General features: G+C 43.8%; 1 protein-coding gene across 6 annotated transcripts in view; it reads right to left on the reverse strand.

Annotated features, from left to right (window-relative positions):
• Nucleotides 1–26,794, reverse strand: part of NSD2 (nuclear receptor binding SET domain protein 2) — a 151,736-nt gene that overhangs the window by 92,170 nt on the left and 32,772 nt on the right. For all 6 annotated transcript variants that reach the window (XM_073342741.1, XM_073342742.1, XM_073342743.1 and 3 more), the window contains 3 exons: nucleotides 12,952–13,117; nucleotides 4,603–4,769; nucleotides 3,703–4,194 (listed from right to left, as the gene is read on the reverse strand). In XM_073342741.1, coding sequence (XP_073198842.1) covers nucleotides 3,703–4,194; nucleotides 4,603–4,769; nucleotides 12,952–13,117 — 825 coding nt within the window. The remainder of the gene's footprint in view (nucleotides 1–3,702; nucleotides 4,195–4,602; nucleotides 4,770–12,951; nucleotides 13,118–26,794) is intronic.

The following is a 26,794-nucleotide window of genomic DNA, read 5'->3' on the forward strand; positions in this document are numbered from 1 at the left end:
GGGTGGGAGATCTGATCCCGCAGAGGTGGATGGGAGTAGAAGGCATGGAGATCACAGTTCTCTCAGGGCAAACAATTTGTGTGGCTCTGGCACTTTTCCAGACCTCTCTGGCATTAACGGCACCCTTTCCATAGCCGGAGCGGTGGACTTCCCCAGAGCCAACAGGTCCCATACCTTAATGGAGACTGTCGGCAATGTCATGGCTTGGTACCTGACACTGGCAGATCTGCTGGTACATGCATTTTCTTGTAATGCTTGTGTGTCTTGGAGCACACTGCTTCCCCATTGCTGGAACTCCTGGAAGGCGCATCTCCCTTCTTTGGTTTAGAGGAAGACTTAGTGCCATGCTTATGTGAATGCTTCCTTACTTCTTGACTAGGCCCTGGCATGGGGTCCATAGTGGTGGTATCACTGGAGTCGGAATCTATGTAGCCAGATACACGCTCCTGGCTATCTCAGGCTGATGCATGCACCGGGTTTCCTGGCCTGGGTCTGACTGAGGTCTCATGGTGACTTCCATGAAGTGCTTTTTGAGGCGGGGATCCTAGCCTTCTTGAGTATGACTTGGGAAGGACTGGCAGACTCTGCACCAGGATGAAATATGGGCTTCTACCAAGCAGTAGAGCCAGCATTGATGTTTGTTGCTGATCAAGACGGAACATGGGAAGAAGGTGCAGCTGGCAGAAGGTTCAGATTTTAAAGCCTGGGATCTTTGGCATAGTCCAGTACCCATGCATGGGTACGGGGTGGAGGGTTTAAAAATAAACAGATTCCCGCCAGAAGTCCCAAATCAACTCTAAATAACTACTAAAATGAGTAAAAACTATGTAAAAACAGCTAAACATTACAAAAAAAAAAAAAAGAAAACCCACTATACACATAAGTCCCTACCAAATTCATGGTCCATTTTCTCAATTTCATGGTTGTAGTATTTTAAAAAAGTCAATTTCACGATTTCATATGTTTACATCTGAAATGTCAGTGTTGTAACTGTGGGGGTCCTGATCCAAAAGGGATTGTGGGGGTGGGGTCGTAAAGATGTTGGGGGACGGGAGGGGGAGGTCATGGGACTGCTGCCCTTACTTCTGTGCTGCCTTTGAAGCTGGGCTCTGAAGGTAGTGCAGCCACAGCACTTCCTGCAGCCAGGAAAGGTACCTGGAGGTGGGTCTGAGAGCGGCCAGGTAGGGGAAGAGGAAGTCCCATTCCTCTCCAGCCCCGGGACTACTACTTGGGCCCCAGGGCACGGTAGGAACACCCAGATGGATGCCCCCAGCCCTGTCCCCTTCCCCTACAATAGTTAGATTTCACGGAGATCTGATTTCACAGTCTGTGAGGCATTCTTCATGGCTATGAATTTGGTAGGGCTCTATATATACACGCACACTATAGTGCTGACCCAGGCCATGTGATGGTGAGAATATGCGGTTGGTCTGCCCTGCCCTTTATCACCTCAGATGAAACCATGAGGAAAAGCGAGGGCGCATGCATGGACTAACAGACACTACTTCTTTCAAATCCTCCAGCTCCAGACACATGGTGCACATACGTAAACCCTCAGTGGAATACAGTTGGGACTATCACTCCAAGAAGAACTGCTTTATTTGAAAGGGGGCGTTTGTTTTTAATATGTTTCTGATTCAAAGAGCATTCAAAGAGTAGTAATCCAGATGTTCCTAACTGCAGACTATTTCATCCCACTATCAAAAGCTTTCAAAACCCAGTTGGCTTTCTCTAAATATAGAAATGGTTGTAATTTGCAATATAATGGATTCCAAAACCATTTGGTTGCTAAGATATTCTAGATAGATTTCGTAGCAACATCTAGAGAATTAAGGTTGCCCAACAATTTCCTTTATAAATCAGTTTTCAGTTACTTATAAAACTTTGCTGAACTTTAACTGTCTGGTTAAATTTTCTCATGCTCATTCAGGATGATCCTAAAGTCAGAGGAGTGCTTTTGTTATTCTGGTGAAAAATTTAACCAGATTTGTTCAAATTATAAAACTCAGGGGGATGATAAAAAAATAATCATAATTTACACATACTAAGTAGAGCTTTTGCTTGCTGCTAAAATCTTTGAAGATTTCAGCTGTACTGAGCATGCTGCCATCTCCTCAGAGCTTCCTATACATCGCCATGGCATTCCCTAAACTGCTCTAGATGGTACACAAACAAAGCAGCAGCTGCTAAATATCTTTTAGTCTATGGGAAGGTGGGCTCTGCTGGGAATCAGAAGACCATCAGTTGTAGTCTCAGCTCTTCCGATTTGCTATTAATTTCATTCACCTTACAGCCTATTATTATTGGGCAAGGGCACACACCCTAACCTTAAGAGGAAGGAAAGTAATAGGTCTCCCTGCCATTTTACAGAGGTTGCACAAGGGAATTTCTAGCAGAGCTGGAAATAGAAATCAGCTGTCTAATATGGCAGACCCAAGACTCATCCCTTAGCCTTTCAGAATGAATGTGCCAAATCTATGTGCTTGATTAGGCTGCCTGTAAGCACTAGAGTATTCTCCTCTCCAGAGTCAGAAATTCGGATTCCCAGCATTCTTTAGCTGCCTAGCAAATAACTGATTAAGTCATTAGGAAAGTGTGTGTCATGTTCCCCTCTAGCGGCTAGACCACACAGAGGACAACAGTTATTCCCTCATCTTAAATGGTAGAGATCTATAAAGGTCCTGGGTTCAAGCCCTGGTGAGGACCCATACTGCAGGTGGTCAATATGGTTCCACATAGTGGAATTTGTGTTTTGATTTTTTAAAAGCTTAGGAAATTACATTTAAAAAACTGTCAAATAAAATGTTATGATAATATAATAAAAACTTTATTACATTAGAGATTATTTGTCCTAGAGGACACCTGCCTCATTCAGTGCACAGAACAAACAGAATGAGGAAGAGGGGTTGCAGGAAGAGACATAATGTTCATGTGTTTAAGGCAATAGCTTAGGACCCAAGAGAGCTAGGTTCATTTTTGGCTCCACCACACTTCCTATGGGATGCTGGGCAAGATTATCATTTAAACACAAGATCATCCTTACTCCAGAGGGGTATAAGGAGGGCCTTTGTCCACATCCTATTAGACTACAGACCTCCACAGACTTTGGACAATTGTTGAGAGCTTTTTTTTTGTGGGGTGGGGTGAAAGACTGCAATTTCCCTTTCCTCCTAGGTAGCTAAGTAGAGCATTTGGGAAACTGGAAGACAAGGGTACAAGTAGTATTGAATAAATCCACTAACTTATGGGGAATGGTTGGGTTAAGGATAAACAGAAAGCCAGAAAGGGTACTTGGGAACATGAGTTTATGCATTAAAAATAAATGTAAAGAGGAACTAACAATGACTAAATAAAAGGTCAGTAGGGGATAAATATTTAAACATAAATTAATAAAAAACGGCACTAAGACAATGGCACTAACAAAACATACCATCACAATCACTTTATTTTATGTTCTATTCCTTCCTTAACCTCATCACCACTTTTTGTCTGTGTCTTTAGACTAGAAACTTTTCGAAATAGGGATTAGCTTCTTAAACATCTGTGGAATTCCTTGTAGGTTTTGGCTGCCATTGTAAAAAAATATAACTTACTTTTCAGGTGTTCGGTCAACTAAGAGAGGGAAGAGATTTCTATATGTGTAAAAAACAGAACACAAATAGAACAACACTTACACTTATTCGCGTAACAAAAAACACTAACCTCATCTCTGTGCTTCTGACAAAAGACCAAAAACTGAGACACTGCATCTCCCTTTCTGCTTCGTGGAGTGGATGCTGCAGCTTTCTTTCTACTGATGGGAGAGCCTATCCCTCTTTTGGCTTCTCCTTGTTCAAATGCCTTTTGGGGGGTAGTATTCTTAGTCTCTGACTGACCACTTTCTTGTGCGTCATTAGTCGCAAGCAATTTTGATGTCCTCCTCCTTCTCTTGCCAGGAATGCCAGACTCCTTCATCGATTTCAGACTTTGAGTGGTTTCTTCATTCGAGTAACATGACTCATCTATTTCCTCTAATGGTTCCACAGCAATACCAGCCTCCTTTGCCACTCGAGGATTAAGATGAGGCCTGTCCCTAATGTAGATAAAGGTGAACTTGGCTTTCCGTTCTTCCACTGTCATGCCTAATGCTTCACTAGCTTGCTTAATGCCCATCTCCCACTGAGGTCGCAGTTTCCCAGAAACAGGCTTTAACATCTGCAAGAAAAATATAAGCCAGTTTGAGACGTTTACTTTTAATTACAAAACATCAATACTAATTAAAAACAATCAGAAGAAGGTTGAGTATACAGTATGTCTATATTCCAAATATTCCAGCATCTGTATGAATGGTCCTGATATAGAGGAAGAACTAAATAAATCTTTCTGTGCGTGAATCAGTGACATTTGTCAATTTGCAAAAAGTAATGAGCATTCACTGAGCCATCATGCATTCTGTGTTTTTAAATGTGAAATGCAAAACTAGAAGATCCCACAAAACAAGCAGTCATGAAAGCGCTCTAGATTGTGTTTCTCCAGTGATTAGATACCAGATGACATTTCTATAACAATGTAAAAAGGCTGCAAAAAAAAAAAGGGGGGGGGGGGTAGGATGTAGCCTCTTACCTTTATTTTCTCAGCTTTAATGAGGGCTTGTTTTGCACTTTCCTGGCATAATTGTTCAAACTGTTCTTCTCCTTTGAATGACACAAGGCTCTTCTCAAATATCCAAGCTCGTTCTGGGGCATCACCAAAAAACTGTACATGATACTGACGAAAACTCTTTTTTTGTCCTGAAAATTTAACAGTAAGTTTATACAAGTTACTGGGTTGGTTTTGGTTTATAATACTTTCACACTTTGAAATCCTTCAGTAAATTGCAGTATGAAGAGCAATGACAAATATAGTTTGTCCAGTTTTCATTCTAAAATCCGATTAACAGTTTGACTCTCTTAGTAAGCTAATCTATGAAGCTTCATGTAAAAGAAATTACTCCAATTCCTATGTTAATCCAAACAGAACCTTCAGACGCAGGTAGAGCAGCAGTATGATCATTGTGCTGGCCATTTATTTTGGAAAAAGGAATGTTGGTCTTATGCTTAAGACACCAAAGTGGGACTCAAAAGATCTAGGTTCTCTTCCCAGCACTGCTAAAGACTCCTTGTGTAACCTTGGACAAATAAGCTGGTCTCTGTATCCCAGTTTCTCATCTACAAAATGTGCATAGTTCTAACTTTTCTCCCCTTAAGAATGCTTGGAGGTTAAATTAATGTTTCTGAGGCACTCAAACACACAGGAAACTTAGAGCAGAGAGCTGATCTATCTACACACGTTAAGGGTAAATTGGTCACATGGTAACTGAATGAATAGCACTTGGTGATCTCTTCAAAACCAGAGGTATGACACACATACTTGGGTGCCAGATAAGTGGGTTAAAATCAGTTTCTTCTGTTATAAACCAGGTGTTAACTTTAAGATTAATTTAGAGGATCTAAACAGAGGCTAGAAAGGCTCTTTCTTTTGCCTCCCACAATAAAATGTTTGGTTTAAAAATAAATAAGGTAGGATAAGTTTAACTAGAGAACACTGGGTTATTGGTCTGGATAGAAAGTTTCTCCTTACACCCAGATGACACACAAATCTTTTATTAAACTGAAGTTAAGTTTGCAGGCTTTGGGAACTGTGGCTTTGGGAAGAAGACAGGTAAACAATTATTCAGATGAAATTCCAAGGCCAGCTTGGGATGAATTTTGGGGGAAGTTTCAGCACCGCTTTCTCTCTATTGACTGTTGTGTAAAGAGAATCAAACAAATTGCTATAGCTCGCTCTTCTCTCCAACAGGATTGCAACTAGGAAGATTGCCTTCAGAGTGAGATGATGGAGCGTTCTGAAAGATCGTCAAAGGGAGGCTCCAAGAGTCTCAGAAGAACTATACTGAGATCCCAAACAGAAGTAGCTTCTCTAACTGATGGGTAAGTATGGAAGAGCCCTTTCAGAAACTTGGACACCACTGGAAATGATTGAAAAAGACTGCACTAAGCGATGGCAAACAGATCACTACAAGACAGACCTTTAACTAAGTGAAAGCCAACTCTTTAAAATGCAATAAGTAGTTGAGGAACTTCAGTACAGATGCCTGCACTGGGTCCAGCCCCTGCTGGGCTGTCCATATTGAGAATCAATCCTATTTTGATAAGTAAGTCTTTCTGGTTGATTACTTCCTGCTCTTTATCAGGATTTCCTGGATTGACAGGGAACAGTCTCTGTCCATGGTACTTAACCAGCCAACGCCTGAGCTGTGATTTGAGGTCTGGTTGATGTATCTTGCAGTGGTGTTGTGAAATCAGATGTGGGTAGTCTGGGAGCTATATGGACGGTTAGATGGACATACATACCAGATCCATCTACCAAAACTGCCATGACCAGTAGGGAGTCATGAGGCTGATGTGTCTCAATTAATCTAGAATATCACTCTGAGAAGCAGAGGAATCAGTGGAAAGGCATAAGGAGGCCTTGGGACCATTGAGAAAGAAGGAGTCCAGTAACAAATCCAGGCTCATGCTCCATCTGGAACAAGAGTTCTGACATTTGGTATTGTTGTTGGTGGCATACATGTCTACCCTGGAAATTTCCCAATGAAGGAATATCTGTTCCAATGATGGAGCTCTGCGGTGACCACTCGTGACTGGTAACTGACTGCCTTCTCACAAAGTCTACCAACTTGCTGCTATCTTGTGAGAGGTGAAGAGCCATTAGGGTTATCCCATTTCAGTGGCAGCATGACCACAGTTCAATAGCTTCCAGACCAAAAGAATGAAGAAAAGCATATAGCTCCTCATTTATGTAGTGCATTGTGGACTGTTAAGGAAAAGTTAGCACATGTGACTCCATTTTGGTTTGGGGCCCACCATTGTTTAAATGCCAGCACATCATACACCAGGAGGAGTGATCCTTAGATACTGAATCCCTGTGAAAATCCTCCTTGTCTCTAGCCTGCCTTGACTTCCAGTATCTGGTTTTTGTCAGTCTCTAACTCCCTGTCTCTTGGCCTTGATGTGAGGCCTCCCATCCTGATAATAAAAGTTACTGATGCATGGCTTTATGACCATGCTGTGTAATTAACATACTGGTATAGCACGAGTATCCCCCACCAAGCAGGGATAGGTGGTAGATAAGACAAGGGTTTGTTTATTGGCTAAGGTTTCCGATGCACGAGGGCAACATGCTTTGCTAAAAAGTATATAACCTTTGTATAATCTGTATTCAGGGTCCCCTCCTGGCTAGCAGCGGGGCACCACGCTCGAGCATAATAAACTTAGTGTCTTTTGGGAACTCTGCAGTTGTGGACTTTATGTGCCTCAGCCTAGATTCGAACTGTGCATGACCTATCAGGTGTAATTCGCAGCATTTGTATGCGTGTCCTATCAGGTGTAATTCGTAACAGGACATGTTAGCCACCAGGATCTGCACTTTTGAGTTCGGGAGAACAGGCAGTATGGCTATGCAAACTTGCCTGATAGCCTTGAGCTTCAGGGCCTTTACAGGAAGCTTCATGTCCTCTATTGGCCAGGTCCTTTGCATTCATAGGTAGTCCAAGTTGGCTCCCCAATTTTTCCCTCACATAGTCGTGATTAGTCACTATAAAGAAGGGAACCGACACCGGCACTCCTCCATGTATGTTCTTGGGTTCCTGCTACTACCTCAGTTCTGTGATGATGGGAAGAGGGAACCATGACTTTTTTGCTCATATAGAGTGTTTCAGGAGTATGGACTTGATATGAGCCAGAGTCACAGGATGAAGCCTAGCCAGTGGCATGCACACTGACATATGGCCCAAACAGCCCCACACGTATCTGTACCATCATACTCAGGTTTATCTATCCCAATTAACAGAGATTGCATTAACAAGAACCTGTCTTGGGAAGGTATGCTCTCACTGATGTGGAGTTGAAGACCCCAATGAACTATCATTTGTGATTAACAGGGTTAGTATTTTGTCAGTTATTTTTAGTACAAGTCATGGACGGGTCGTGGGCAATAAACAAAATTCATAGAAACCTGTGGGAATGCGGGAGTTGAGAGCTCAAGCCCCGCTGCAAGGGAGGGGAAGGCTCTAAGGCCCCCACCACCAAAGAGCTCTGGGACCCCACCAGCTAACAGCTCCAGCCCAGTCACCCCAGGGCTGAAGCAGAAAAATGTCATGGAGGTCTCAAAGTCACGGAATCTGTGACTTCCATGACAATCTTATCCTCAGTGATGAGATAAGATGATTTTCATAGTTCAGCAGAAGATCTAGCTGTTAACACAGGAAAAGGGCATTTTTGAAGCTTGCCATTGTCTCCTTTTGAAATACACCTCCAATCAGCCAACTGTCCAGGCAAGTGTAGATGTGAGTGCTCTTCCTTCACAGATAGGCTGCTACTATTCACAGGCACTTTGTGAAAACTCTCAGTGCCATGGAGAGCACTGGTAATGATTAATGCCCACTGTGAATCTTAGTAACTTCCTGTGGGCCAGGTGGATGGCTGTGTGGAAGTAAACATCCTGTAAGCTGAAAGCCACGAACCAGTCTTGAATCTGAACATATGGAATGACAAAGGCAGGCACTATCATCCTGCATCTGAGGTAGCACATGTATTATTCAGCCTTCTCAGGTCTAGGATAGGATAAATACTCCTTTTTTTCTTCAGGATAAAGAAATACCAGGAGAAACAGCCTCTTCCCTTCTATTCTGTAAGTATCTCTTCTATGGCTCCTAGATAAAGCAAAGGCCACTTCTGTTTGTAATAGGTTCTCATGAGAAGAATCACTGAAAAAGGATGGGAAATCATAGAATATCAGGGTTGGAAGGGACCTCAGGAGGTCATCTAGTCCAACCCACTGCTCAAAGGAGGATCAATCCCCAATTTTTGCCCCAGATCCCTAAATGGCCTCCTCAAGGATTGGGCTCACAACCCTGGGTTTAGCAGGTCAGTGCTCAAACCACTGAGATATCCCTCTCCCCCCAAAACCAGTGATCCAGCTGAGGCAGAAACTGATATGGTAGCCTTGGTCAATGACGTCTACTACCCATTTGTCAGCTTTGATGGACACCCGGGTGCTGTGGAAAAGGGGCAAGGTGGTTCATGGAGGTGGAAACACGCTCTGGATTGGCACACGTGACTCTTGATGCTCCCCTCAAATCTGCTCCCTCAGATGGTGTTGGATTAATCGCGTGGAATACCTGGACCTTTTCTTTTGTGGGCAGTCTGGCTGTCAACCATGGGAGTACCACAGTGTCCTCAATCCATGGTTTCCTATAGAGACCAGGTGTATAGGTTTTCAGGGACAATAGGATGGCCCTTGAATCATTAAGGAAATAAGTACTTTGTTCTTTGGCTAACGAGCTCCATTCCATCAAAGGGCCAATCCTCTACTGTGGCTTCTACCTTGTATGGTATGCCAGATACTTGAAGCCACGAGCCCGAGCTCATTTTGACAGCCATGGTCATCAATCTTGTAGCTGTGCCAAATGTGTCCATAACGGTCTGCAAAGATGTTCTAGCAACAATCTGGACCTCTCTGATAACTTTCCTTTCCTGCAGGAGTTTTGACAGGGAGTGGATGACCCTCTCCCAGATGAGAAAGTGTTGTTTTGCAAACATATCCTGGTAGTTCACAGCCTGGAGCTCCATATGGCAAGGAATGTGTCTTGCATCCAAATAAGACCAGCTTCTTAAAGATCATTGTCCTTAACTATGCCACTGTGAACTTGGAATTTACCTGCAGTGACAACACAGCGAGCGACCCTCAATTTGGATGGGTACATAAGTTTTCAAAGTCTTTTGGAGGCACCAGGTATTTCTTCTCCACTCATTTGGAAGTGGGAGGAAGAATGGCAGGGGGTTGTCACAGTCCTTTAGCCAGCTCAAAGAACATCTTGCTGATAAGAAAGGAGATCATGGTCAGAGCTATAGAGCTTGAGACATCAAAAAACAATGGGACTTCTATATGAGTGTTTCTTCAACATATGTGATGTTCTCAGTGTGGGACAGGAGGTCCTGGAATACTTTAAAGTTGTCAGTTGCTGGTATGAAGACTAGTGCCAATGCCTCATCTCATGATGAGGATGACTCCTTGGGTAGCGATGGGGATTGCCACTGTCACTCCATTTGCCTCATGTTTTCAGAAGCTATTGTCTGGCTCAAGTGTTGGTGGTATAGCCACTGATGCCACTAGGGAATGATATCGCCTCCTCTTTCTGGATGTCTGTGAACGGTCTTGCTCCTAGACACTTGCGACAAAAGTAAGACCAATATAGCCAAGGTGGCACGCTATAGGAATATTGGCCTGGTTGAGGCTGGCTGGCCCAATGCCGTTCATGGGTGGATGTCTCAGTTAGAGTAGCCTACTGTGCTCCCTAGTGACTCTCTTCAAAGGTGGGAGAGGGAGCTCTACTAGACATTGGAGAAAAGGAGTGGCTCAACAAGAGGAGGAGTAGATCTCTTCAAACGGCTGTCTCATATTGTGATTATTTCCAGTGCCAGTCATCACTTCAGTGCAAAAGATGTCCTCCACACAGAACACTGAGTTCTCCAGGCTGTAAAACAGCCGTCTGCAGGGTACAGTCATGGGGAATCAAGGTCAGTACCTATTCTTGTACCCCACATGCTACTCCAGTTTTTGTGGAGGACATAGGAAGAGTTTTGTTTCAAGTCCTCCTTCTGGGACTGTCCTTGTCTGGAGCTATGTTAAGGCTCCATCTGCCTGCGTCTCACCAAGTCACCTTTTCATGAGGAACTGGTGCTGGCTTTATTGCCAAATCTGGCTTGGTCACTGTACTCTTAGCCTTTTCACTGACTGAACCTGGAGTGTGGTGCCTGCTTGAGGGAGTGCTGGCTGATGTGATTTTTTTCAGCCTCACTTTGATAGTTAATTACCTCTGGATCTGAAGTGACCTGCACAGATTACTAACAGGTGGTAACATGAACATCCCCTGGATTTGCAGACCTTGCGGACAAAGACTTGTGCACAGACCATATATCTGGCATGTGGCTCTCTCCTAAGTAGAAGAGTTATCAGCTATGTTCATCCTTCAAGGAATCAGCCCTTTGCAGAAAGGAAGGGTTTGAACCCTTAGGATTTACTATCTACCACGAAGCATGGTAGTGGGCACAAAGCATCTGGCTCTGCTGTAAGAATGTATACAGAGGGGACTGACTTGTCCAACTGGAGGAAAAAGCAAATGGAAATGTGAAGGTAAAGTTCCTCTGCAATAGATAAAATCAAGTTCAAGTCTCTAAAGAGAGTAGCAGGTCAGGCACTCGTGTTCTTCCTCACTGCCTGAGCGGTAAGAAGGAAGTTTGTGATCACTCTGCTTTTTATGCTCTTACCCAGAAGCATGAGGTGGCACAGGACATATGCACCCCTGACAGAAACTGCTATTCAAAAGATTTTGATCTCAGGTGTATGCACACCTACAGTGGAATCTGAGATCCACGCTGAAAACATACTCAAAGAACTTTTCCTTCTTTACTGGCAAGACATCTTAGTTCTCGGTTTAAACTTGACATCTTTGTGCAAGAAAAAGGGCTATTCCCCCCCTGCCCAACAATAATGTAAAATATAGGCCTCCGGCAGCCATTTGACATCACAGATAGGACTGGAAGGGACCTCGAGAGGTCATCTAGTCCAATCTCCTGTACTCATGGCAGGATTAAGTATTATCTAGCCCATCCTTGACAGGTGTTTGTCTAACCTGCTCCTAAAAATCTCCAATGGTGGAAATTCCACAACTTCCCTAGGCAATTTATTCCAGCACATAACTACCCTGACAGTTACAAAGTTTTTCCTAATGTCCAGCCTAAACCGCCCTTGTTGCAATTTAAGCCCATTGGTTCTTATCCTATCCTCAAAGATTAACGAGAACAATTTTTCTCCCTCCTCCTTGTAACAACCTTTTATGTACTTGAAAACTTAAGTCCCCTCAGTGTTCTCTTCTCTAGACTAAACAAACCCAGTTTTTTAAATCTTCCCTCAGAGGTCTCCTATATAATCTTGTGAAAATTTATAACCTACAAAAATGTTTCTACTGAGACTTGAATACTTTTCAAATATATTGTAATCAACTAAAAATTGGTCCTGGACACCAGATCTCAGCCTGGGAAACCTAGTAAAACTAGGTTCTCTCTCCTCCTTTCCATAACTTGCTGAACAGTAGCAAAAGTTAGAATGTTTTCAAACTCTATTGAACCCTACAATTTTTGTGACATCATTCTGAAACTTGTTGTCCAATTCATTTTGAATTCCATAGAATTTTTTTTTTTAAAACTTCAACCCGTTTTGAGATTGATAAAACTGTCTGGATTTTAGAGAGGAGCCTGAACTGGTCACTCCATAATGAAAAATGTAAGGGAAGAGACAAACCAGCCACCCATCCTTCTAGCAGGCAGACAGGATTTCCTTTTTTGCTTCACGGGGAAAAGGAAGATTGTTTGATAAGAAAAGCTACAAGGCAAGGCCTTACCTATGTTCCTGCCCTGATGAAAAGCAGCAACAAATAATTATACTGACACTAAAAGAATTTATCCTGTTCACTGCTGTCATAACATCAACTTCTCTTTGATTTGACTGAAAACACAAACATTAAAATATTGAAAACAAGTTTCAAAATAAGGAGCTATACTGTGAATTTTCTCTCCTACTTCAGTCCTTTGTTTCTATTAATTCATTGTTATCGAAAGTGTTACCTTCATATTCCCTAAACTATTTTTCCAATTTCTGTTTAAATTAAGCTTCCCCAGAACACCACTTCTTTCCAATGCAATCTGATGTTACTAGCTAGTAAGACGTTAACTGACAAGTAGCCCAGACAAGTGCTGAAGCACAAAGGATTTTGGTTTCTCAATTTATCTGAATGGACGAAATGAAGAAATGAAATTTCCAGAATTTAATGTCTCTATGTCCATGAAAATGTGTGCAGCAATGAAGACGTACCTTTTAGTTTAGTGTGGGAATGAAGAACAGGATCAGCTGAAACCATGCACGGCCACCACGGGTAACCAGACACTTTAGACCACACTAAATCCCCTATATTGTACTTCAACACATGGACTTTGTCTTCTTTCACAGTACTTGGAGTGGAATCTTTCTTAGCAGGAGTCTTTTAAAAAAAGAAAAAACATACACTGTGTTACCACACTTCCCCCTTCAAAACTGTACCTTGATTAATTAAATAGTATACACATAAGAAATACTAATTAATCAACTAACACAGCTTATAAAGTAAATTTTATTGTGTGAAAGAGGCAGATTGGGGTGATAGCAGTGACAAAAAATAGCATGGCAGAAGAGAAAGCAATAACGTTTGCCCGAAAGGGTAGTAAATAGATAGTATTTCACATGTATTAGAAAGGGTATTGAAAAAGGATTTTTTTTTAAATCGTTTGCATTTTTGTTTGTTTCTCTTTCTTCCTTTCTGTATATAATAAAATCTGAACTTTGGTTGGTTGCAGAATTATTTTTTTTAAACCTCTGAAATATCAGTAATGTAAAATTTATTCCTTTCCTGGTTTTGCTGGATGATCTCTGGGACACCTCAAAGACTATGTCTACCCTGCAACTAGGAGCAAACCTCCCAGCCCAGATAGACAGACTTGTGCTAGTTCAGCTAGAGCTAGCATTCTAAAAATAGCAGTGTGGATATTGTGGCTTGGGCAGTAGCTCAGGCTTTCAAGCCCACCCAGTCCCCTGGGTCTGAGTTAAGGTGGCTAGCCTGAGTCTCCACCAGAGCCACAACATCCATGCTATTGTTTTTAGCATGCCAGCTTGAGCTGAGTTAGCGTGAGATTGTGTATGTGGGCTGGGAAGCTCACTCCAGGCTTCAATGTAAATATACCCAGGGATGTTCACTGTGAGCTCTAACACCCTAAATGAAGAGTACAGGATGTGAAATCTTCAACAGTCTTTCTTTGTATAAAGTGTTGTCCACTAAAGTTTAGTAAATATTAAGACAAGCACGTCAAATGAAGTTTAAAAAAAAACAAAACACTACTGTAGATTCTTCCAGCCGACGTAGGACCTACATTTCTAAGCAAAAGGAAAAAGAATACTCCTATATATCAGGTCTTCTTTATATGTCAGAACATCAAACTACAGCAAAAGCCTACATGTTTTTTCCCCTTTTGCTAGTCACTTTTTTAAAAAATGCTTTCAATGGTAGAAGTAAAATCTTTAGAATTTAAGCTGGTCCCTCCCAAAGCTATTTATTTTAAATAATATGAGGAAAGCATAAATACTTCTGGTTTAAGGCTCTTTGCCAAGTTAACTGCAAAGCATTTAGAATAAACTAAAAACAATTTCCCCCTTGTAACTATATGACACACATATAACAGGTTTGCCATATCATAGTATAGTCGAGTTATAATAAAGACAGATTTATTCACACGCTGGCATAAGCCTTTCTTTACATGTTTTATTTCTACCGTGTCTAACTTTTCACTTTATCCAGAATAGATTATTCTCCTGTATTCGGTATCAACAGACGTGTAGATCTAGTGCACATTTTTAAATCTAGCATAATAAGTAACTAAAGCTATGTTTAAAGAAACGCTACATTTTGATTCACATTTCCAGTGGTCTGTTACTATTTAATTATGTAAAATGTGACATCATTAGCCTTTTGTAGCACCATTCCAATGTTCAGAAGGTGGACCAAAATTTCTAGGCTCTAGGCTTTTAGATTGTAGAATTGAGCAAAAAGGGAGAGAAGAGATGAGATGAAGTATCTAGGGTGTTTAAAATTGAATTAAGAAGCCTAGTGTTTTGAGATGTAGTACTAAGTCAGGATATTCATAGAAAGTCAGATGAGAATAGTACCTTCTGGCTTTAAAAAATCTATGACTAAGACATGATTTCCTAAACACAAACATTAACAAACCTTAGCTACACCATAATGATTTTAGATTATGATACTTAACTTTTCAACTATTGATTTTTTTTTTTTTGGTCTAGTTGTGAAATAATGCCTAACGCTTCTTATTTTTGAAAAGCTTTTCCAGGGTTGGGAGGAGGGGAACCCTTCATGTGATGAACGGGATAGCTCCTCATTTTCTAATTAAGCTTTTCTGAAGATCTCAGGACTAACTCTTTTGGGTCCATACCTCCAGTAAGAATTGTGTTCCCATTGCTCTCAAGCTTTTTGGCCTGTAAGACGGCCCCAAGTGTTCCCTCCCACTGAGGATGCTTCAACTCCAGAAATCTCAGAAGACCTGGAACATTCCAGCAGATATTTTTCAAAAGTGAGAAATAAAAAGCGCTCCCTAGCAGTTAAATACAACAACATGAAAAATTACATCAAAGCCACATGTGTACAAAATTCCAAAGAACGGGTGCAGGAAAGAGTTAATACCCAGAATATACAATTTCAATATTTGAAAATAAGTAGATGGATAGCAATCCTGAAAGATAATGGATAAAATTCTCAAAAGCAACTGATTTACAAACCTAATACCCATTTCCAAAAATGATGTAAGTGCTTAATAATTAGGGCCCTACCAAATTCACAGTTCATTTGGTCAATTTCACAGTCATAGGAATTTAAAAATAGTAAATTTCACTATTTCAGCTATTTAAATCTAAAATTTCACAGTGTGGTAATTGTAGGGGTCCTGACCCAAAAAGGAGATGTGGGGGGGTTGCAAGGTTATTGTAGGGCATGTTGTGGTACTGCTACCCTTACTTCTGCACTTCAGAGTTCGGCTGCTGGCCTGCAGAACAGTAGGGCCCTCAGGCAGAAGCTGCCACTCTCCAGCTGCCCAGCTCTAAAGGCAGCGTGGAAGTAAGGGTGGCAATACCATGACCCCCCTATAATGACCTTGTCCTCCCCCACCCCCATGCAACTCCCTTTTGGGTCAGAACCCCCAATTTGAGAAATGCTGGTCTCCCCCCTGTAAAACCAGTATAGTATTGGGTAAAAGCCACACAAAGACCAGATTTCATGGTCAGTGACATGTTTTTCATGGCTGTGAATTTGGTAGGGCCCTACTAATAATCTTTAAAAATAGAACTTAATGTGCTTTTGACAACTGTATCCAGTATCTCAAAAGTAAAATTACAAGGTAGTTAGTTTGCCCTTCCTTAAAAGGCACCAGATACACAGGATTCTGTGGCCTGGTCTATACCAAAAATTTAGGTCAACACAGTTATTGTGCTTAGAGGTGTGAAAAATCTATATCCCTGAGTGCTGTAACTATGTCAACCTAACCTCCAGTGTAGGCACAGCTAGGTCAATGGAAGAATGCTTCCATAAGCCTAGTTATTACTGCTTGGGGAGCTGGTGTTCCTACAGCAATGGAAAACCCCTTCCATCACTGTAGGCTGTGTACACACTATCTGACTAGCTACAGTGCTGTAGCTATGCCACTACAGTCCCCATAGTATAAACATGGCCCCAGCCTTAGAGTATTAAGCAGCCAGTAGATATAGCCCAGGGAAATAGATAAAGGATACCTCATGTCCACCTAAACAGCAGTGAGCAACAAGAGCCAGAGCTGCTATTGTTGGGCAGTTCTTACAGAGAGCTGCTTCACTGACTACAGAAAGGAAAAAGAATGGTCTAGAATATTCTGAAGCCTCTGGAAGCACTTCTGATTGGAGCATGGTCAGGGGGCTGGGCAAAGGTGAGGAGCAGACCAGTCCACAAAAAACTTATAGGTGCCTCGGAGGTCCAAAAAAAGACCAGAGTTCTTGCATAAGTCTGATTGAAGGCACAAGATCCAAAAGTCAAAATCCTGTAATGGTATCTTTAAGGATGAACTGTATAGCTCATTGTAGTTTTTTAAAATAAATTTAACTAACACTCCAGGACTTCTCTTTAACATCACATCAGTAGAAAAAACAGTGTGAAAGCACAGCAGAGTAATATTTGTTAACAGCAATTCTACAAGACCTCCTAAGACACAACATACATTATTGGCACAAGCTGTCTAACTCATTTCCATCCTAATAATTCCAGCTTAATGCTATTTTAGTTAGTCTGGGCATTCAGATGGTTACAGGGCTGTATTTAAAGGGCTGTCATGATAATGAACATTCCTACTGCTACCGAGGTGAAATTCTTGACATCTGTGGAATCCTAGTGTTCTGATATAAGAGATAAGGATACGTGAAGTTCACATTTTAGTTGAGCTGTTTTTCCTCAAGCAAAAATCTGTTTTTTAAATTGGTAGTATATTGACAAAGAACTGAAGAATGGCAAAGTTGCTTTTGTGTTTTTAAAAGCACATGGGGGGGGGGCCGCAAAAATAAAATAAAGGTAAAAACTTTTATTTCCAGATGATTTTATTTTGTATGGGAAAAATAATTCAAGTACTTTGACACAAACTTACCATCTAATTTCTTATAGGCATACAGCCAGTACATTAGCAACTGAAGCAGAAGCAGCTTGAATTTGAGCAGTGTGTACTCTCTGTTTTGCTAAGGAGAAGGACCTGTGTAGAGTGAGAGACTACCAGAGATCTCCTTCTCCCCAAATTGGTCTCATTGTTTTGCCTTTGAGAGGAGCAAAGTTAATACATCACTCTGGGCTCAGACCATCTCCTCCCCCCAGAGTATCAGGGCAAGTACCTTAGGTTCTCCTGTAGCTGGACAGGTAAGGCACAATTTACTGCCCTGCTCATCTTCACCAATAATTTTCTGCCAATTATCTGAGTGGAGCAGAGAAGGAGCACCTGAGTAAGATGTTACTGGCCTTTCCTGCAGAGGAAAAATGCTTAGATCCTTCCTCCTCCTTTAAGGGAGGTAGGAAGAAGACAGCAGAAGAAACTTCTTTTCTTCTGTTTTGGGACAGGATAAAAGTTGCTAATCTTTCTCTAAGTGTTGTTCTTCCAGATTTGTTGCACATGTCCATTCCAACGTAGGTGTGTGCATGCCCCGAGCACAGCGGCTGGAATTTTTTCCCTTAGTGGTATCCGTTGGGTCAGCTCCAGCGCCCTCTGGCCACGTGCTCATAGCACCAGTATAAAAGGCCCCACCGACCCCATCCACCTTCAGTTTCTTCTTGTCAACCGCTTCTGAAAGAGGGGACGAAGGTTTTGGAATGGACATGTGCAACATATCTCAAAGCACAACAGTTACAGAAAGGTGAATAACCATTTTTTCTTTCAGTGCCTGCAATGAAGGTGACTCACAAGCAGTTGTACAGGAAGTGGGGTTGGAGTTCAAGTTGATTAACAAACTGTGCACCCAAAGCCAGCATTGTCTCTAGCCTGCTGAAAATGGAATAGTGTGTTGTGAATGTGTGAAACAACAACCAGGTTGCTGCCCTGCAGATATCCTGAATTGGGACTTATGCTAGAAAAGCAGCAGAGGTGCTTTTGGCATGGACGGTTCCCTCAGGTATGCTCTGCTTCTACTAGTGCCTGGTGTACTTGGAGGATCTCTCAGCGGACTAGGTACCGTGGGTGGCATAGCTTCTGCAGGCATATGCTTCTGAGGGGCTGGTGAGTGGCCCAAATGTGGGTCGCATCTCACCCCCAAGCTTTCCTGGTCTCCTTTAGGCATACTTCCTGTGCTGCTTTGCTGGTACCAGGGAAGTAGAGTGGTGTTGGGAGAGCCCATGCCGGCAGTGCACTATGCACCGAGGCAGATGTACTCGGTGCCAAGTCCAAGCAGCTCGGCTTGGAGACCAGTCTCACTGTGGCTTCCATAAGCAGAGCTTTCAATCTAATGTCCCTGTCTTTTTGACTGCAGGATCTGAAACTCCTGCAGATCCTGCACCTGTCCTTTACATGAGTCTCCTCCAAGCACTTTAGACAACTTGAGTGGTGATCACTCGTGGGCATAGGTTTTGTGCAGGACGCACATGGCTTGAAGCCCGGAGACCAGGGTATGCCCCATCCTGGGAACAAAGTCCTGAAAGGGGACTAACTACCTGACACACTACTAGAACTACCAACTATTTACAACAAGAGTTTGGAAAAAAATCAATGGAAGAAACTGCTGAAGCACAAAAGAATATTGTTCCAGCAACTGTCATGGGTAGTAAGACGGAAGTGAGAGGGCGTAGGGCCAGCGGCACTACTTATTCCGGTGCATGAGCACGGACCTCCAGAGGCAATAGAGCTGGCCCTATGGATACCCCTGGAGAAAAGTCACACACCATGAACAAGCACTTGAAAGAGGATGAGTATTTCAAAGACCCTGAATGTCTGGGGCCAGACTTTGCAGGACCTGCCAAGAAGCATGGGGGAAGAGGTCTGCGCCTGAACCCTCTGCTCTTTCTCCTCTGCTGGTCTTATCTGGCTGGTTGAGAAGAGTAACAGCCCGTCTGCTGTGGCCTATACTGCTTCCTTAACCCTGCTGGCACACAGAGTCCCAGGAATTTCAACGTTGCCTTTGGAGGTCCTGAATAGTCTGTCGCACCTCATGAGGGAGCCCTGAGGACTGCAACCAAAAACTCCTGCGCACTTTTACCACTTTCACCATTGATCTGTCCACTGAATCAGCAGCGTTCGGGGTTGCTTGCAGAGAGGCATGAGCCAGTCTTCCCCTCCTCAAATTAGGGAGGAAAACTGTTTGGAGTCTTGGGGGAGTACATCCTTGAATTATGACATGGACTCCCACATATTAAAATCATAACTCAACAAGGCTTGCTAATTCTCTATGCGGAGCCGCAGGCCCCCAGTGGATGTGGAATATGCATTCTGTCTGAACATGTCCAATTTCTTTGGATCCTTTGCTTTGGGCTAGGACCCACCTGTCCTTGGCAATCCCTTTCTTTGGCCGCTGCTACAACCAGGGATCCCAGGGGAGGGTGCAAGAAAAGGAATTCAAACCCTTTGGTGGGAACGAAATACTTGCGCTCTGTGTGCTTTGCTGTCAGAGGGAGGGAAGCAGGGGTTTACCACAGAGCCTTGATTGGGACCATGATGGCTTCATTAAGTGGGAGAGTCAATCTAAAGGGCCCCACCAGTGAAAAAATGTTCAGGAGACTGTGTTGTCTCCATGACCATTTCCACTTGGACTCCCAAGTTCAAAGCTACCTGCTTTAACAGGTCCTGGTAAGCCATGTGGTAGTCTTGTGGAGGGGAGATTCCTGGTCTCACTATCACCTCGTCCAGAGAGGAGAATGAGGCGGCTAAAATGGGCTGAGGAGCCTCTGTTGATTCCTTGACATGTGCAGCAGCCTGTGGGGCTTGGTCCTGTGCTCAGTACCAGAGTCCAGGTCTTTAGTGTCTCTGCATGATGTTGGGGGCGCTCTAAGCTCCAAGACGGAGATGAGGAGCTGCGGTGCAGAGAGAGTGTGTTGCCACTCCATGCCACAGAAGATCGCCGAGGTGACCCTGAGGCTGACAACACGGGTTTTCGCCTGGACGGCAGCTGCAGCACTGGTTGAGGTTTGGGTGATAACTCTCTGTTGCTCAGTGGCACCTGAGTCCTGATCCTCGAGGGACCCCAGTACCAGTAGGTTAAGAAGGTCCCTGGCCCCTGCAAAAGCTTCATGGGTTGACAGCACTGCAAACTGGCTGGTGTGTTGTCTGCTCAGAGGTGGCTCCCAGTAGGTGTCCAAGGGGCTTGCTGCGGCACCAGAGTTGCAGGCACCTGATGATGTGGTGCCAGGGATTAAGAGCGGCCCGACACGGGTCTTGCACTCTCCATCTCCTTTTGTCTTCCGTACTCTGGCTCTTCTCTTGCTGCTTACAGTGTTTCTTCTTAGACACCGGGGAAGACGATTGGTGCCGAAAGTCCAGAGCCTTTGGAAGAGTGCTCTGCACCAAGGCTGAGGTGCTAGGTGCGGAGTCCAAACACGGCTCTGAGGCAGTTCTTAAGGCTGCCTCCAGGAGGAGGACCTTCGGTCGTGCAGCTTAGTCCTTCTTGGTCTGGGGCCTAAAGTCCCTGCAGACTTGGCAGGCATCTTTCCTATGAACTTCCCCCATTGAGACAGCTCGGATGTGGGTTGCTCAAAGGCATAGATATAGCTCAGGAGGTGCAGGGTTTGAAAGCCAGGGACCGAGGCATGCCCCAGCACCAGGGAAGCAGACAACCCCACTAAGCGTGGGGGCATCCAAAGCTGCCTAAGTTCTAAAAATTACTAAAACAAAACAATTGTTTACACTAAAAACCTGGAGAAACAACCACTAGGAGGACTGCCTGAGCAATGAGGTTCCAGCAACTGTCTTAGGCAGTAAGAAGGAACACAAGGAAAGCAGAGTCGGCGGGGCCCTTTATACCAGCGCTATGAGTCCGTGGCACCAGAGGACACTGGAGCAGATCCAATGGATACCTCTGGGGAAAAAATTCCGGCAGCTGTGCTCAGGGCACACATACACCTACATTGGAATGGACATGTGCAAGCACTTGAAGTCTGAGGAAAAATCACAAGATAATAGGATGCTTGGAGTATACAGAAGATGGCTGCCCGCTGGGCCTCTTTTGTCCCAGTACTGGTAAGTCCTGCAGCACTTTCAGATGGCCAGTAGCTGGTATGGTGGACATCTAATCCCAAAAGAGATATACCTTGCTTCCTGGATAAATCTCCAAGAGAAGCCTTTGATTTGAAAAGTGGTTGGGCTGCTTTTCATTCATTTTTTCTTAATTAAGAGAAACAGAGTTGCTCCATAATCACAATTAAGTTGAAGTGGAAAGTTATACTTTAAGGGTACCAGCTTTATGAAAAAAAGATGGAAGAGAAACGGGCAGGAGAGGGCTCAAAAGTAAAAGTTGTAATTTTAAATTACCTTCTCCCATAGTCCTTCACATTTCAAATACCTTGGTTTTTATACTCCTCGGAAATTTGATAAGCAACCACTGCCATTCTTATGGTTCATCCATAAGAATGTGTGACATCACTAGCTATTTTTTCTCAACCCAGAAAAGGTGAAACATGACAGCTTGCAACTTGATGACATTGCTATGTAGTTAACGCTACAGTTGAGTAAAGAATCCAACCTGTAACACTTCACTCACTGTATTAACCTGGATCTGGTCCAACTCCCAAATAGGAGAATTCTGTTTCAGAATGTCAATGGGATAGAAAATGTTACTTTATAAAATGATCATAAACATGTGGACATGTGTAATCTATGCCAAGCTGCACCTTTAACCTATGGGCAAGGGCTTCTAGTTCTAGTTTCTGCAGTAGTCTTGTGCAAGAGACTGGAAATTCTGCAATTTGGATAATCTGAAAAGTAATAATGCCAATTAGTTTTTCTTTGACTTTTGATAGATTATTTTATTCTGCTCATATATATTAAATTTTGGAAGTATCACAAATGTTTGTATCAAAATGTATAAAACTATCACAGAAGTTAGGTCTTGCACTTAGGACGGAAGAATCCAATGCACTGCTAAAGACTAGGGACCGAATGGCTAGGCAGCAGTTCTGCAGAAAAGGACCTAGGGGTGACAGTGGACAAGAAGCTGGATATGAGTCAACAGTGTGCCCTTGTTGCCAAGAAGGCCAATGGCATTTTGGGATGTATATGTAGGGGCATTGCCAGCAGATTGAGGGACGTGATCGTTCCCCTCTATTCGACACTGGTGAGGCCTCATCTCGAGTACTGTGTCCAGTTTTGGGCCCCACACTATAAGAAGGATGTGGAAAAATTAGAAAGAATCCAGCAGAGGGCAACAAAGATGATTAGGGGACTGGAACACATGACTTATGAGGAGAGGCTGAGGGAACTGGGGATGTTTAGTCTTCAAAAGAGAAGAATGAGGGGGGATTTGATAGCTGCTTTCAACTACCTGAAAGGGGGTTCCAAAGAGGATAGATCTAGACTGTTCTCAGTGGTAGCAGATGACAGGACAAAGAGTAATGGTCTCAAGTTGCAGTGGGAGAGATTTAGGTTGGATATTAGGAAAAACTTTTTCACTAGGAGGGCGGTGAAACACTGGAATGTGTTACCTAGGGAGATGGTGGAATCTCCTTCCTTAGAAGTTTTTAAGGTCAGGCTTGACAAAGCCCTGGCTGGGATGATTTAATTGGGGATCGATCCTGCTTTGAGCAGGGGGTTGGACTAGATGACCTCCTGAGGTCCCTTCCAACCCTGATATTCTATGATTCTATGATTTAAGTTGTCTTGTGAGTATGTGGAGGTGGGAGGAAACTGAGCATATTAGTAGCCAGTAAGGGACAAATAAAGCTTTTTTTACACCAAGAGAGGAATGAAAGGTAGTTTGGGATTGTGGAATAAATATACTGTCTGAATGTTTCTTCTAAAATGATGAGCAGTGACATAGTTAACAATGCTAACATCTATATTGTCCTTAGGTTTCAGAGTCTACATAAGTTATATGAATGGGCCAGCTGACACCTTAGAACTATTGTTTCAAGCTGACTGCAGCATCAGAAAGCCAGTATTTCATTACTTTGTCATTCACTTTTAGAAAGGACCTTTCCAACCATAAGAGCTTAGAAATAATTTAAAAACAACACACACACACACACACGAGAACACTTACATTCTGGAGCACAATTCTGCAACAATGAGTGGATTCTACAGCAAGTTCTGTGACCACAAAATGCACAAGGCTATGCCTAGGTATAAGAGATGCTGCAGGAAATCGAGTTGCTCCCAGCAAAGAACATCACCAAGCAAAGAGAGTTGGTACTGGATATCCAGTTAGTCAGAGACAGTTGTTAAAGTAGATGAAAACAGGAGGAGAGAAATCAACAAATTTGTCCACGAGGGTAATGATATTATATGGGAATGTGATATTACATCATCATGTGGCAACACCACCACACAAAAATAAGTATGGGAACAAAAGACATCTGTATCCAAAGTAGTTCATGTATCCAAGCAGGGCTAAAGCCAGCCAATTCCTAAAATGGCAGGGAGGTCAGGATTCTCCATCACAATGTCTTTCAATCAAGACTGGAGGCCCTTCTAAGAGACATGCTCTAGATCAGGGGTCGGTAACCTTTGAGAAGTGGCGCGCCAAGTCTTCATTAATTTTAAGGTTTCCTGTGCCAGTAATAAATTTTACATTTACAGGGCCCCCCGACGGAACCTCAGACTGGCAGTGGGCTGGGCGGGGCGGCGGCCAGGACCCCAGCTGGCAGGAGGCTGGGCAGCTAGAACCCTAGACCAGCAGCGAGGTGAGTGGGGCTGGCGGCTGGTATCCCAGGCCGGCAGCAGGCTGAGCAGGGCCGATGGCTAGGACCCCAGCTGGCAAGGGACCGGCCGCCAGAACCCCAGACTGTCAGCAGGCTGAGTGGGGTGGCAGACAGAACCCCAGACTGGCAGTGGCTCAGCCTGCCAGCGGTCTGGGATTCCGTCCCCTGGCTCCTGCCAGCTGGGGTCCCAGCCACAGGCCCCGCTCAGCCCGCTGCCGGCCTGGGGTTCTGTTCACCCAGGCAGGCAGCGGGCTGAGTGGGGCTGGCAGCAGCGTGCCAGTAAAAATTGGCACGCGTGCCACAGGTTGCAGACCCCTACTTTAGATCAACCATAAATTATGGGCTTCATACTGGGCGATATTGCAGGGTCTGTGGAACATAGGAAATCAGACCAGATAATAGATTTGTAGATTTTAAGGTCAGAAAGGAACGATGAAAAAACACTTAGAGATTTGATCTGAATGAAAAATGTGTATTGATGGAAATAAAAACAAAAATACAGGCCCAGAGGAATCTTCCTTAAACATTTTTAAGATACACAATACAATATATAAGATTAGAATTTTTATTTTTTTATTTTTGTTTAAAGGAGAGACTTTTTTCATAATTAACATGTTTAGTTTTAGACAGAAGGCAATTTAAAAAGTGAGAGATAAAGGGCCCTGTTTTTTACCCCTGCCTAATTTTGTAGCTGGTGAATTTGTTCCAGAATTTATCCCTTGCCATAGAATTGTTCCCCAAGACCTCAAGCTTGCACTTTTTAAAAACCTGCATGTTTCTAGCATTCATGGCTATGAAGAAAACTTTATAAATGAGTGTAAAACTAATATAGTGATCAGTTCCCAAGTCTGTAGATAGCCCAAAACAGCTATGAGGTACAAACAATCCCAATCATATTAAAGAGCATATCAACTTTGAAACCTAGAAAAATAACCCATGACATACTGAAAAATGAATATCAAATAACTGAATATAAATATCTGTTTATTGTTTTACTCAATAAAACTTCCATTAAAAAAAGAAATCTTTGAAGCTCCTGCAGTATTTCCAAAGTTTCTAGGAGAGAGCCACAGAATACACGGATCTTGATGCACAATAAAGGTCCAACTTTATTATGCATAATAAAGGCCATGAGACTTATGTTAAAAAAATAAATTAGAAATACGCAGAAGTTAAAACAGTGCTGGCTGCTGTGCCTCGACGTCCACCTGTCCAATCAAGACAAGTGCCTCACATGGGCCCTTGAGGATCTTCGGCATATCGGCGTCAGTAGACCAGCAATCTACGACTTGTGCGGCTCGACTGGTACCAGGACCTAGAGCAGGCCTGAGAGCAGGAGCAGGCTGGTTGTCGGATCTCACCGACCGTGCGGATTCGTGTCTCGGCAACAGGTGCCGGCGAGTGACCAGTGGGTTTGTGCAACCAATCGGTTGCATGATTGGTGCCGAGGCATTGGAGACACACCGACCCGTGTCTTGACGCTCATGCTGGGGGGTGCGTGCCTCTGCAGGTCTGTGCCAGATTACCAGTGAGCCTCGCCTCGAATCCCGCTGTTGGTTCCCAGGGTCCAGAGACCAAAGAGGGCTTCTCTGAGCCTGCCTCCCTACTTCTGAGGCATGACGGCTCTGTGCAGGTGAGTGCTGGTGGAACATCCCCTGCAATTGGGAATGGTGCCGCTGAGGCGGGGCACGCAGAACGGTCCTAAGGCAGGTTTACCCCTAGACTTGGGTACTGCCAGAGCCGGTGTGGGTGGCACCGGTAGCGTCAGGATCTCCTGTGCTTGACGGGACTTCTAGTTGATGGAGGCCCTCGTCACTGTCCGGTGTGGCAGACATAGTATGAGAGGGGCTAGACTGCTTGACTTGAGCTGAGGGCTGACTCCCTGACTGAGGCGTTGAGTAGCCCAGTACAGGTCTTGGTTCTCCTTTGGCCCTCTTCTTTCCCTTATGGGAAGTGAGAGATCTTCCCCACGCAGTCCTTTTGGGCTTCTTGGCCGGGGATCACTGTCAGCTTGTAGATGGCCCTGACGGGGAGCTCTGCACCGATGCTGCAGTGCTTGGGGACGAGTCAGACCTCCACTCCAGAGTCGGCATGGTCCCCGGCACCATCAGGATGTGTCTCTCCTTTGTTGTTTGCGGTTTAAATGATTTACAGATGTGACACTTGTCGCTTGTGTGTCCTTCGCCTAGACACCTTAAACAACTAACATGCAGGTCACTGATGGGCACAGGCCTCTTACAACAATCACATGGCTTAAAGCCTGGGGACCGGGACATGCCCGGTCCCTAGGCCGAGTCCTGTCTGGGAGCAACTAACTAGAACTAACACTAAGGGTAACTACTAACTATATACAATATTTTACAGGGAAAAAGTTTGAGACACACACTGAATGAAGTGAAAAGCTAGTCAAAGCAGCAGACATTCCAGCACCGTCACTGGCGGCAAGAAGGAATGGAGGGTGGGGGTAGCTGGTGGCATGCCTTGTATCACAGCATGTGTGCGCCACTCCTGGGGGCGTCAGTCCCCTACGTACACCACTGACGGAAAACGAGCACACACACCTAATATGGAATGGACATGAGCAAGCACTCAAAGAACAATAATTTTTCTCCATCTTTTTTATGGCAGCCTTTCAAGTACTTGAAGACCACTATTATGTCCCCCCTTTTCCAAACTAAACATACCCAGTTCCTTCAGCCTTCACTTATATGGCTGGCA

The sequence above is a fragment of the Lepidochelys kempii genome, chromosome 4 (assembly GCF_965140265.1).
Source record: "Lepidochelys kempii isolate rLepKem1 chromosome 4, rLepKem1.hap2, whole genome shotgun sequence".
In the NCBI taxonomy this organism is placed as follows: Eukaryota; Metazoa; Chordata; order Testudines; family Cheloniidae; genus Lepidochelys; species Lepidochelys kempii.